This window comes from Nothoprocta perdicaria, unplaced genomic scaffold (assembly GCF_003342845.1).
Source record: "Nothoprocta perdicaria isolate Ctin4 unplaced genomic scaffold, notPer1 scaffold_61, whole genome shotgun sequence".
Classification (NCBI taxonomy): Eukaryota; Metazoa; Chordata; class Aves; order Tinamiformes; family Tinamidae; genus Nothoprocta; species Nothoprocta perdicaria.
The window spans coordinates 353817-367020 of record NW_020455877.1 but is presented as its reverse complement, the minus strand read 5'-3'; the positions used below and the strand labels follow the sequence as shown (position 1 = coordinate 367020).

General features: G+C 34.2%; 1 protein-coding gene across 1 annotated transcript in view; it reads right to left on the bottom strand.

The window, feature by feature from the left end:
* PTPRQ (protein tyrosine phosphatase, receptor type Q) overlaps positions 1-12453 on the bottom strand; it is a 101032-nt gene extending 88579 nt beyond the window's left edge. The window contains exons 1-9 of the mRNA XM_026049725.1: positions 12400-12453; positions 11812-11923; positions 10757-10983; positions 8430-8499; positions 5792-5991; positions 4172-4421; positions 3201-3329; positions 2035-2181; positions 268-440 (exon numbers count right to left, since the gene is read on the bottom strand). Coding sequence (XP_025905510.1) covers positions 268-440; positions 2035-2181; positions 3201-3329; positions 4172-4421; positions 5792-5991; positions 8430-8499; positions 10757-10983; positions 11812-11923; positions 12400-12453 — 1362 coding nt within the window. The remainder of the gene's footprint in view (positions 1-267; positions 441-2034; positions 2182-3200; positions 3330-4171; positions 4422-5791; positions 5992-8429; positions 8500-10756; positions 10984-11811; positions 11924-12399) is intronic.
* Positions 12454-13204: the final 751 nt, after the last annotated feature.

The following is a 13204-nucleotide window of genomic DNA, read 5'->3' as shown; positions in this document are numbered from 1 at the left end:
TCAGACTGAGACCTATGACTCCTTGCCTTTTGTAGCTAAGAAATTCTGGATCCTTCTTCTTAAATTATTTATGGTTTTCATGTACTGAAAATAGGACTATTGGAATCTCTTTAAAATTCAGCCAGAGAAAGGGGGTAGGGTGGGAAAGGTGCATAAAAGCATCAAAAATGCATCTGTGTTAGCTAATTCCATCTTCTGTATCTTTTGCATAAGGCACAGAAGCAAATTTAATCTAGCAAAGAAATGTGTACTAAAAATACTAAATACCTTTGCTTCTCCTTTGAGGATAGTGTTTTCTAGGGTCACCTCTGTTTCCTCCATGTATACTTTAACTCTGTACTGGATAATGATGCCATTTGGTTGTTGGGGCTTCCTCCAAACAATTTTTACATATGTGGCTTCCACTTCAGCTAGATGTAAATCAGATACAGCACCTGGGACTGAATATTCATGAGAAAGATTGATTTAAGAAAGGATCTCAAATGATCACAAACTTTTCCAACACTATCAGCAATTAATCAAATTTCACATTCTTACCTTTACGGTTGTTCCCACACAAAGAGAAATTTACTTCAGTTGTTTTTAGCAAAAAGGTTACATTTCTAAAAATATACATATATGTATTTGACATACATGATCTACGTATGAACTTGATCAGACCCTAAGATAATGTAAATCAAGATAGCTTTATCAAGTCAGTGCACTGGAAATCTGAAAAATTGCTAGTTTATAACAAATGGAATCATAATATATTGAAAAACAAATAATTCTAAGTCCATCAAAACCATATAAGAATGAAGTCAAAAAAAAAGGAAAAGGAAATATAAGGTATGTATTTTGCATCTCACTTTTATTATGAGTTTTGGTTCAATATCTTCCTTGGGTGTGCAGTAATAATGATACTGTACTTTGCATACAATTTCCCTTCCAGAGATCCAAAACCTTTATTTTCAATAGAATGATTCGCTGTGAAAGAACTTTATTTCTAATATTCTACAGGAAAACAAAAAACTAGGATTACTTGCATAATGAAGGTTTGTAAATTCGAGGTCAAAGTTAAATCTTTTATCTTATTTTTTTTTTTTAATTTTGGCTTGTGACATGGAGTTCAGAAAGAAGGTAAGGAGAGCTGTAATGAGGCAGGTCATCCCAGTAGACTCTCTCTGAGAGCTGCCAAAAGCAGATACTTTGGGAAAGTGCAAGATAAGAAAGTGTAGGTGTTCCTCCCACGGCTACACTTTAGCAGTGAACACGCCAGCAATCAGCAGCGGTTGAAAGTTTCTAATTTTGTGTTGTGTGGCATAGACATAACACAGAAATAAAACACTGTTGAAATTGCCTGCCTGTTGCACAGTAATTCCATAGTATGTCTAGTTGCATCCCAGCTGCAGAGAAGCAACTTTGTGTGGTCTCACACACCTATCAGACAGATCTGCATTTCTATTGATCACAGGATTCCCTGCTGGTGAGCCAGAACCCACCGCTTGACTGTCCCAGCASCAGATCTTTTTGGTAGGTCTGCGTCAGGGTGATGGTCTCTGGTAAAAGTGGCTCCATTAGAACTTAGAAGAGGCCCTGGGTTTGGTGAAAATTAGTCAAACATGTCATTTCATAAGAAATAGTGAGGTCTCAAAGAGGAAATGTAATATTGCAATGTTATTTCTCTACTACTTGCTGCCATCTAATGGCTAAGCAAAGAACATGTAACTTAATTACTGTATCTAAATTCACCACTCTAATTCAGTACAAACTACCTTTGTTTCACAATCTTTGAAGACTACCAAGGTTGCAAAATTCATTTTATGACTGTGTATACCCTTGAAGAAAGGGAGAAAGAGATTTATACAAAAGCTTTTCCAAATAAATTATTTCATTAGCCTCTTATTCCTCTGAATGTTTTGTGAAAGACTTCTAAAAGTGAAATAAAATCATCAGGATGTTTTTTAATTCTGCAACTTCGAATGGCTTTGAAAGGAAAAATGAAATCAGTTAACATATATAGCTGATTTACTTCATTTCTGAATGTTCACTTACCTTCTGCAGGAGTGAAAACTGTAAGGTTAGTCTTTGGCCCCACTCCAGCRCTTGTCTCAGCACCAACATACACATCATATGTTGTAAACGGCACAAGGTTGCTAAATACAAACTTTAGATCTTTTGTGCTATTATCCAGAATATAACCTGGAATGAAGAATGAAAAACAAGTTTCTAGCTCAATAATAATAATAAAAAAAAATATACCATATCCTCATACTGAATACAGCTACTTTTTCAGATTTGTTTATGAAAAGGTAATTCACAGAATTACACAGAATCCTAGAATGGTTGAGGTTGGAAGGGACCTCTAGAGATCATCCAGTCCAACCCCCCTGCTCCAGCAGGGACACCCAGAGCACGGAGCACAGGGCGGCATCCAGGCGGGTTGGGAAGATCTCCAGAGGAGACTCCACAGCTTCCCTGGGCAGCCTGTGCCAGGGCTCTGGCACCCTCACAGGAAAGAAGTTCCTCCTCACCTGGAGAAGGAACTTTTTGTGTTTCAACTTATATCCATAAGTATACCCCATTCAATATTTTAAATAATTTATGTCTAAAAAAGGAATGTATATCAAAAAAAAAAAAAAAAAAAAGAGCCTCCGGAAGAGAGGGCTTTTTTGTTTATAAATCAACCATCACTTTTCCTGAGCAACCTATTAAAACATTAGAATATAACTCATTACCTGCTATTTAATTACATCCAGTTAAATACCTTCCTTAACTAACATGTTTGAATTTAAAAATTTTCAGTAACACCAAAACAAACATCAGTAAATCAGTATGAAAATCCTCCAGAAATTCTTATTCAGCAGAAAAAGAACAAAACAGCAACAGTAAGATACAGAATGATTTGTATAGACAAGCATCCTTGCTCAATCTAGAGCTCAGTCCATCATCTCTAAGACAGAGCGAGGACTGCTGGTTTCCTCCYGTTTTAGGAATTTCTAACATTAAGCTTCATTATCTACCCAGTCTTAAAATAGACAGACGTTTCCCTGGAAATTTTTAGAAGAATTAACAAATCTAGTAATGAAAAGGATATGTAACAATGCTGTAAAATGCTTACTTTTTATTGCTAGTGACACTAGAATACAAGTGTAGGAAAACAATCACATGAAGAAAAAGGATTAAAAAAAGAAGAACAGAAAACATCAACTCATACTTACCAGACGGTCCATACAGCTCAACTCTGTAACTAAACTTTCCTGTTACTATGGTTGGTGGGTCCCAGCTCACCAAGAAAGACTTTGCTGTAATGTTGCTCTTGGCAAAATTTTGTGGTGGGTCCTCTGGAACTTAAACAAGATCAGAAAAGTTCTGAGCATGTAACAGTTCATTCTAGAGTTTCTCAGAACAACATGTCAGATTATTTGTTTTAAAGCTGGACATTAAATTAAGAGGATGAAAAGTTGCAGTTTSCCCTTAGTACATCTTACTAAAATGACTTATTTTTGTATCATTTATTTTTTTTTCCCCAATGTAATTCTGCAAGAGATATCTGTCCAGAGAGCTAGTAGCGTGCAAATAACCTTTAAGGAAAGATATGGCAGGGATTCTATTAAGTCTAATAAGGGCTTCTTCATCATTATATGCATTGTATACAGAAGATGCTCAAATACTACTGTGATGCTCAGCAATGCACAGCTCTAATCAGATTAATTTTCCTCCTTTGTACAACTACTTTTTTTTTTTTCATTTTGAAGGTATCTGGTAGCACAAATGATATTGCTATACAAAAATGGACAATTGGAAACAATTAAGCCTGCAAAAGTTTACACATTTRAGTAGTCTTTTCTTTTAATGGAACTACCCACATGAATAGAATACAAATTAAAAGATAGCTTTACATTTTCATATTTAGGAAAAAATATTTATTTTTAGCTTACTTTGATATCTTTGACATTCCACTAGACCTGAATTTCCTGTGCATTATTACATACATTAACAATTGTGGATACTTTCAGTTAATTCTATCAGATAAGTTTAGGGAAGCACGGAAGGAAGCACGTGTGCAACACAGAAAAAGACAGATTCAAACTGAAGTATCATGAAGTATAACTTTACATTGATATTTTACATGTTTTCAAATAAATCTGAGTACTCAGCATATCTATTTCTTACTGAAAGCAGGATATACCTGATTCTGGTGTCCGGACAATCGCACTGTCAATGTAACCAGGTTCAGTGGTAACTGCAGAGACTTCAAAGAGATAGGTGGTGTATGGTCTGAGGTTAGTTACGACAAAACTAATTGGTTCATTCCAAACGGAGCTCATTTGACTGGGTGCCGCTGCACCTGGGGCAACTGTAGTCCGTGAAGGAACTGTGGATTTGTCAAAAGTAGTGGAAGGAGTGGTAGTACTCCACAAAAAGGATTCACTGTTATCCTATAAGGATAATAATAGGTAATAAGGTTAGCCAAATATATAACCTATAATTGTAAGTAAGGCCAAAAAGAGGCAGACACCCTTTGAAATAAAATCACTCAAAATAGGTTCTCCTTTTTATTCTCAACATCCAAATTTACGTTGTCATTTCATTAGTTAATACCACTAACAACCCCCATTATTGACAGTATTATACTTCCCTTCATTATTCCAAAAGTCTCAAATACGATTGCATAAAAGCAACCCTCTAATCTTATTATTCACAGATTCCATTTTCAGGCATTCAATCACCTTTTTGAGAAGTGCCTTAATGAGATCCTTCTACATCATAATTGTATAAGGAACATATGGAATATATGAATATATAAACACATATACAACACACACACTTAAGGTGTAAGGTTAGATGACAGCTTCCTGATCCATAGTATCAGGAGAGACATCTGAAAAATTGCTGGTAATTAACTAATGCTCATGATCCGGAAGGCGGCAGTCTTCCTTCTCAGCGCTGAACGGAATCAGCCTCACGTTGGGAGCCTTCACACCGCCTAGGATGATCTTGCAAATAAAATCTGACACCAAAGTCCTCCTGATTTGTTGCCATGAAAGCTTCTCTTTTCATTAAATAAAAATACTAACATTAACATCCTGAAAATAATAAAAATCAGACAACCTTGCATCCTAGCAATCACAGCACTCTGCTCAGAACAATACTGGCTTGTAGARACAATTTTCCTCAAGAAATTCTGAAAAGTATACATTGTTGCTAGGTCTGAATTCAATGAATAGTGAAAATTCAGAAAAAATTCAAAGAATGTTTAAGAACGACACAGTGTCACATAAAAAACATGCTCTGTTAATTCTGCTTCTTCTCATGTTAATATGACAAACGTTCTGTTGGAAATGTTGAAATGTCATACTCAGACTGGACTATAAGTTTGAAATGCAATAATTATCATTGCATTATCTTGTATTTGATATAAAATCATACTACATATAAAAATACAATATTAACAATAAAAGTCAATAGCTACTCATAAACAATAAATTCTTATCTTTTTAAGCTGAATGCTTACAAATATCCAAATGAGACATGAAAAGTCAGAATAATCTAACTACTTCCTTTAGAAAGAAGTAATGGAAATTGACCTTCCTTAAGATATTTACTTTGATATAAACTGAGCATTCCAAAAAGGAATCTATTTCAGATAGAAAGACTTTTCTTTACCGTGCTTGGACCTTGGTCTGTAAAATGCTTGGGATTGTACTGAAAAGCTAGCTTCCAAATTCTTTTCTCTCTCMAAATTCAAATATAAACATATTTTCTGTGGCTTGAGTGTGTTTCTAATTTAAAAATTCATAACACTTACATTGCATTCTGGTAACCTGCCAGACAGAAGGTCCTCTACTTTAACAGAGACATCTTTCACGATGATTCCGCTTCTTGCGTGTTTCACACTAATCTTGAAACTAGTTATCTTTCCATTTGGTTGCCGAGGGAGAAACCATATCAGATTTACAGATGAATAATTTAAAGCTTCAACTGTGAGATTCACTACTTTACCTGGAGCTTGAAAACAAAACAAACAAAAGCAGTGAGACACACTTTTTTCTTTTCATTTAAAGTGTATTTCAGAATTAAACCTATCTTAGTGTAAAATGAGTTTCATTATGATTCAATACCACAGCACCCACTGCATTTATGACATTTTAAGGGGTTGCACTCTCCTATTTCCTGTAATCTTAGCTTTTAAAGTCATTTGAATTAGACCAAATTAATAGCCTGTGTTTGCACTTTTTTCTTCCCTCTCCAACTCAGCTATCCACTCTACTAGTAACCATTTCACCTCAACTTAAATACCAAAAATACCTGCATTTTTTATTTGTTACACTTCCATTTAACTTCCAAATACTGAAATGAAATGAAAGAAAGAAATGACAACCATTCACAAACACATGCAGAGTAATTGGTATGCAACCAGATCTTTCACAATCTAGTCTGTAAGAATTATATTCAGTCTTACAGTAACTGAATAACTGGTTTGGTCACCTTAAAAATTCCTTTTAGAAATATCTATTGTAAGAAAAAACAAACAAATTTACTACAGTTGAAAGAGATTAAACCATAAATACACATTTTTTGTTTAAGACCACTGAGTCTATTTGACTTTACCTATGTTATCTTTTCAACGTCGTATGTTTTGGATAGCTTTTTTTTGCTATGAATGCATTTTGAACGAATGCATTTTGATAGCTTTTAAAATTCAATTAGATTTCAATATTCACTGTAACTGGAGAAAAGTTGTTCCTCATATTAGTTAAATTTTCAGAAATTTGTATCAGAGCAGCACTATCAATCACAATACAGCAGAATGGGCTCTAGCATCTAAATGAGAATTTAAATGGTAGTATAATGTAGATATAAAGAAAATTTTGAGACAATCTGAACTTTCCTGCCTAAGAATTAGAGGACTGTATCTCTCTCTCAGTCCCGTCTGTATGACACGTGCAGTAGCATGTCCTGTCACATCGAGCCTGTGTATGTGAGAAAAGAAGTATATACCCTTACATATATATATATATGTATACATGTCCACAGTTGCAGAAGATCTTCCCTAGCTAAACTGAAACAGATCTTCCAACCCTCATGTTTAGCTCTTGCCCTGGGACCTGCTGAATTATGGCCTGTATTTATAGAGTTCTTCTACAGGTCTTGTTTTTTTTTACCCACCTAGACTACAGTTCCTATCATTATTGATTATCATCAATTCATTAAGAGCTTTCTATAACAAAGTCTTTTGCAATTAAAAGCAAAAATCATTTCCTTCGCTTAACTTTGCAATTTTAAAAGGTACCTATTCATTTTGACCATATTTCAAGATGTCTGGGTTTCAGAGCTACGATTAAAGAGAAAGAYAGGGAGAAAGTAAAAGTGCAGATGAGGTGTCAGCAACAAACAGCTCTCACCTTGCATTTGAATAGACTCCCCATTTACATTTAGGATAAGAGTTTCTACTTTTAATAAATGTGTGAGCAGAGATGCATCAAAAAGCAAAGASCTAATGTTCTCTCATGGAGAGATGCTGTAATGCTGTTCTGTCAAACTTGACTGAAACAGGGTCACTGAAACATTGTTCTCCATCAGCAATAACTTACAAAGCACAATGAAGAATAATGCTTAGCTCCATGTGGCAAATTTACGACCTGTTCCCATTCCCATACTTKGTTTCCTAAGTCACGCCGTTATCTCAGGAAAGCTGTAGTTCTAAGCACATAAATCTCATGCAGAGTAATGATTTCCTGCCATATACTGAGGCTTGGCACTCTGTGGTGTGCACTGCTACAGAAGCCAAGCAGAGGCTTGGAAGGATCTTCACTCTGCAGCATCAGGAACTCCATATTCCACTGGGATCCACTTAGCCCCTCCATATGACCTGTTGCCTCCRCTTTGTTTAAGGATGAAATGTGTCCAGGGTGCTTCCAAGAGCAAGACTCTAAATTAATAAGCAATAGGGAATTTTAGACTAGAATTATTTTTTACTAAAAAATTGCAAAATCTTCAAGCCAAATTTTCATTTCCACCAAGCACTATAATTTTGACATTTTAGTTTCCAAATTAARAAGTAAAATCTTAATAAAACATATCCAGCGTATCCCACAGCAAAGTCTGTCTCTCAGTACTGCTGTAAGTAACAGCTGATGGTAATGACAACAGGTAGCTCTGCTTTCCTCTTGTTCTGGAAGCATCCTACCTTGAACACGGCGTAGGAGAACCCAAATAGAAACAGAATTAACACAAGAATCCCCATATGTGAACACCCTAAATATTGTAATAAGCATGTGGGACAAAAATGCGCCTTTTCCACTGGGAAAGTAAGGAAAGATTAAGGGTTTTCTACTAAATATGTGAGAATTTGGTCAAGGATAAAACAAAAGATATCAGGAATACTTTTCTGAATATATTAAAGTAGCTTTAATTAAAGTAATTAGCAGCTTTATCAAAATTACCACTTTCTGCAGTCTGAAAAAGAAATGGGTTGCTAAATACTCCAACACCAGCACTGTTCTCAGCAGCAACCTAGAGCAAAAAAAAAAAAGTTACATTAGAGAAACTCTGGGATGTATTGTGCCAGGGACTATTCATATCTTAAASATACACAAAGATGCATCTTGTAGAGCTTTAAACTATAAATATACAAATATTTTTTCTATCTCTAATGTTTAATTTACATTCAAGATTTAAAAGTGAAAAAATAAAATGGAAAAAAATGTCAAACAGTATGATTCAGCTAAGGAAAAAGCTATGATCACATATCTGCACTTCAAAMAAGATGGATCCCTGTGTTATGCAAACATAGCAAAAATAGCAATAAAAATAGCAAAAATAATAGCAGTAACAAACCTTGTCAGTATAATTCTCTCACTTCATTAGCTAAAGGCAAAACTGCTACTCCATTTCTATTTTTCTCACCTTGTAACTTAACAGGCAGGGCAAGTATTATATACTGATGTACAACAAGAGTATGTCAACCTTCCACGGAGAAAAAAATCTAGGAAAATCTAGTCTTTGCAACTGGGAAAAAAGTCAACAGAAAAGAGATCTATGGAAGCAGTGTAAAGTTGAGGTGCCTCAGCCTTTATGTTCATAGCCAGTTTTCACATCTGGAAAGCCAGTAAACTAGGACTATGTCAGAATATGTGGAGATAAATACAACAAAAGCACAATCTGCTCTGCTATGTAGGCATTATTAGCCATTTAAGTCAGGGATGCACTATGATATGCAACAATCAATCCTATTTGGAAGGAAAGAGGAATAAGTTTCCCTATTTGTAAGTGTATATATATGTATATATATATATGTATGTATATAAATTTATATATGTGTATATATCCCTATAAGTATTCACTATTTGCAGAAGCAAAAAAGGCAAGTAGCCAGCACTGAGGAAAAGCACTAGAGCATTCTAACCACTTGCCAGTATTACTTCTCAAGCCTTTCAGAAGATGCTAAAAATACATTTGTAAAAGCAGCTTCAGCCAACCATACCTGTTTCTGTATCACGGAAGGAATCATTAGAACTGTCCTTATGCACTGATGAATTACACATTGATTGTAATAGCTAATAAAATTAGCTAAAGATGATTGGGCTTGATAGGCAATCCAAAATATTGACAATATCTGAATATAACTATATAGATCTACATGGATTTTCTCACCTGGAATGATGTCATAATATTTTGTTATTTCAAAATAGGCATGTAGAAAGGGTCCAGAAAGGAAAAAGAGAATTAAGAGGAACACAGACACTCATTTGAGATGTGCAATTTCAAGAAAACTTAAAGTTACTATGACAGAACTATACAAAAGTTCATATGGAAAAAATAACAGCTACATCCACCAATTATCTTTAAAGAGAAATCAAAACAAATTCTTAATTACAACTCTTAATACACTCTATTAACTTCTAGATTTCACTGCCACAAACTGATATTGCAGAAGAGAGCTTGGAAATATTTGAAAAGGACTAGGTTACTATGCAAATAATAGAAAGATTCTCCAAAGTTAAAATAGCTTCTATTCACATTTGGAAGGAGTTTCACCAATTGTTTGAAGTTTAGAAAAAGATCCCAGTAGGGACACCTAGTTATTTTATATATGTATATTATAGAGAGAGGGAACTTAAAAAAATAAAGGTACTAATTATGATAGTGGATATTCAGGCAGTAAATATCTGTTGAAAGGATATAGAAAAGTATGKTTTTTTTTTTTTATTTCATGAGGTGACACTACTTAAAACATTCAGGTTACGGAAACCAGGCTAAGGAGTTTGTCTAAATAGATATCTGGAAAAGCAAACTCCTCTTAAACAAATAACTTTAAAATCAAAGTAAAATTAAGCATCTCCTTTTTTTTTTTTTCTGTAAGTGATTTAGAAATCAATCAAAGTATAATATCCGAAGTGCAGCAGTGATTTCAAAGATTAAATCTCAGTGAAGAGGGATTTAGATATTGTTTAGGATTCTGTCCTTTGCCCTTTACTCTCCACCACGTAATGCCATATGCCAGAAGGGGATATTAACAGAAGAAATTGTTTTAGTGCAGTTTTGGCTAGATTATTTTATTTGGCTAGATTATTTTATTTGGCTAGATTATTTGGCTATATTATTTTAAAGAGATATAAAAACTACAGTAAATAAAAGTAACTAATATACTTTATTATACAACGGTAATTGGCAAGGTGCTTCAAAAATATTTTATGCACCTACTATGATCTTACACAGTATACAATAAATTGGAATTGAAAATATCAAAAGCCATTCACAGAGTCTTTACCGTAATTTCATAAGTTGTTCCAGGGTTAAGACTGGTAAGAAGAACTTCCAGACTATCTGGCTTTGTTGTAACTTGTGTGTAAGCTGTTTGCATCCACGGGCAGACCTCTTTGTATTTAACAATGTAGGACAGAATCCTCCCATTCGGATTCAAAGGTGTATTCCAGGACAGCAGAATGCCAGCTGAGCCCACTCTTTCACCTGCAAGGAACAAAGGGGGCCCAGGATCTAAAAGAAAAAAAATAAAAAAGGGAAAAAAAAGAATCTTTAACTGAATTGACATATAGCAATGGAGGCATCTTCACATCTATTAAAAAGACAGTAAATCATCTGTTAGTGTGAGCCAGTAAAACTACTGAAGACTAATGTACTATCAAATAAGTCTTTTTTTTTCTGTGAAGAATATTATTACAAAACAATTAAATTATTTTTGAAGCACCATGGAACATTTTTTCCTAAGAATGCGAAATATGCAATGCTTAACATCTTCACGGCTAAACTAGAGTTTAATGCCACTCACTGCATCAAGATACTACAGCATGCTTAATTTCAGGTCCTTCCACTAAAACTATTCAAAAGAATACCACAGTATTTTCCTTGTTGTGTTTGATATAGTTATATTTATCCGAATATTCTCAAATGCCTACAGCTACATGTATAAATTGAGGCATGAATTTTATAGTTGACACAACAGAAGTTTTTGTAAAGGCTTCGAAATTCTTTACCATTATGCTTATTCTTTATATAATCAAGCTAAAGCATTAACGCAGCTATTASTCACACTCAGGGCTGCTTCTTTAAAATATCTATTAGAGAGTGTTTCCCATATTCTTGGAAAACACTCAGATTCAATATATGCTTTTTTTTACAGTTGAAGATGATGAAAAATCATGATAACTCTTAAAAGTCATAGTTAATTATCATTTTAAGGCACTGTTATGTATATAGTAAGTGTGTGTGTACATACATATATTTATATATAAGGCTCATATAGTAAGCAAAACAAAACATAGATAACAAAAATYAATAAAATATAAGCAGTTGTTATTAACTCACTTGTCACATTTGTTGTCACTGTTCTACTGGCAGGTGAACTGTATACTGAAGAAGACACTGCAGAAACTGTCACATTGTATGTCGTTCCAGGAACAACACTGGAAAAATCAGCCTAAAAGATGATATTGATTTAATTAAGTCTTTTGCCAGGAATCATGAACATGAGAAAAGCAAGCAAACAAAAAAAGTTTAACTCTGTGTTACTGAAGATTATATTTTAATATGTTTTTAGAAACAGAGCAGGCAATGAGAACAGTAAAAAGAGTAATTCRCATTCATTAACTACAAGAGAGCATTTTGCCATCTTATTCAAGCCACCCACCGTAAGACTGGTATAACACTCAAAATCAAAAAGAATAACAAAAGTACCTATTAATTTTATCATAGAATCACGTATCAGTTTATCTATAAAGGATTTCTACATCATCATCCATAYATTATCTAAGTACACATGAAATATTATCAAATCCTCTTTGGAAAGAATAAATACAATAGCAGTCTGAAAAACTTCCAAATTTCTGATGGTTATGCTAATCTGTCTTAAATAAACATAATTTAAAAGTTTTAGAAAGTATTTACATAAAATACCTGTATCTTTGCAGTTACAATAAAAAACAAAAGCAAAACAACCAGTACAGCCATTATTATGATGATTATTATATTTTCCAGGCAGTGGAGTCAAAAAGTGCTCCTATTTCTTTTCGATGGCTTAGCAAGTGAAGTGTTGCCTGCATGAATGATTTAAGGCCAGCTCTTCCTTGCAGTACACAATTAATGAGCCTGTATTACTCAATAGCTCTGCCCTTCCTTTGTTAAACTATTCATGAACCTGTGGATGAGTGGCTGCACGTTTAGAGCAGAACTTAAAAAAATAAATTCAGTAGCTGCCATTACAAACGATTACAAACTCCAGTTGGTGAAATTTGCTTTCACAAGGATCTCATTATTCATATATGTTAAATAGCTCAGGAAGCAAGCTTTCGTTAACAAAGGAATCCTCATCAGCATAAGCATAAGCTGGCCATCCAAGCACTCTAATAAAAGCACATACTTGATACTCCCTAGCTCCAAGATCTAGGATAACAACAGAACCRTGATCAGGAATAAGATCCACATGAAATCTGTCTGCATGTCCATAGGGTACTCTCCAACACAGTGAAAATGCATGTGACGAAACATTGAAGAATTTAAGCCCTTCTGGCTTTGCAGGTTCTGAAAGAGAATAGCAGAAAAAAAACCATTAACTTAAACGTACCATTGTAAATATATCACTAATTAGAACTGCATATAAAAGCATTCAAGAACTATTTACTAAATATATGAAGGATAAATGCTAAAGAGCCTGGATAGAACAGGATGCTGTACTCCAGTTGCTCTGCTCTTTCTGATACTA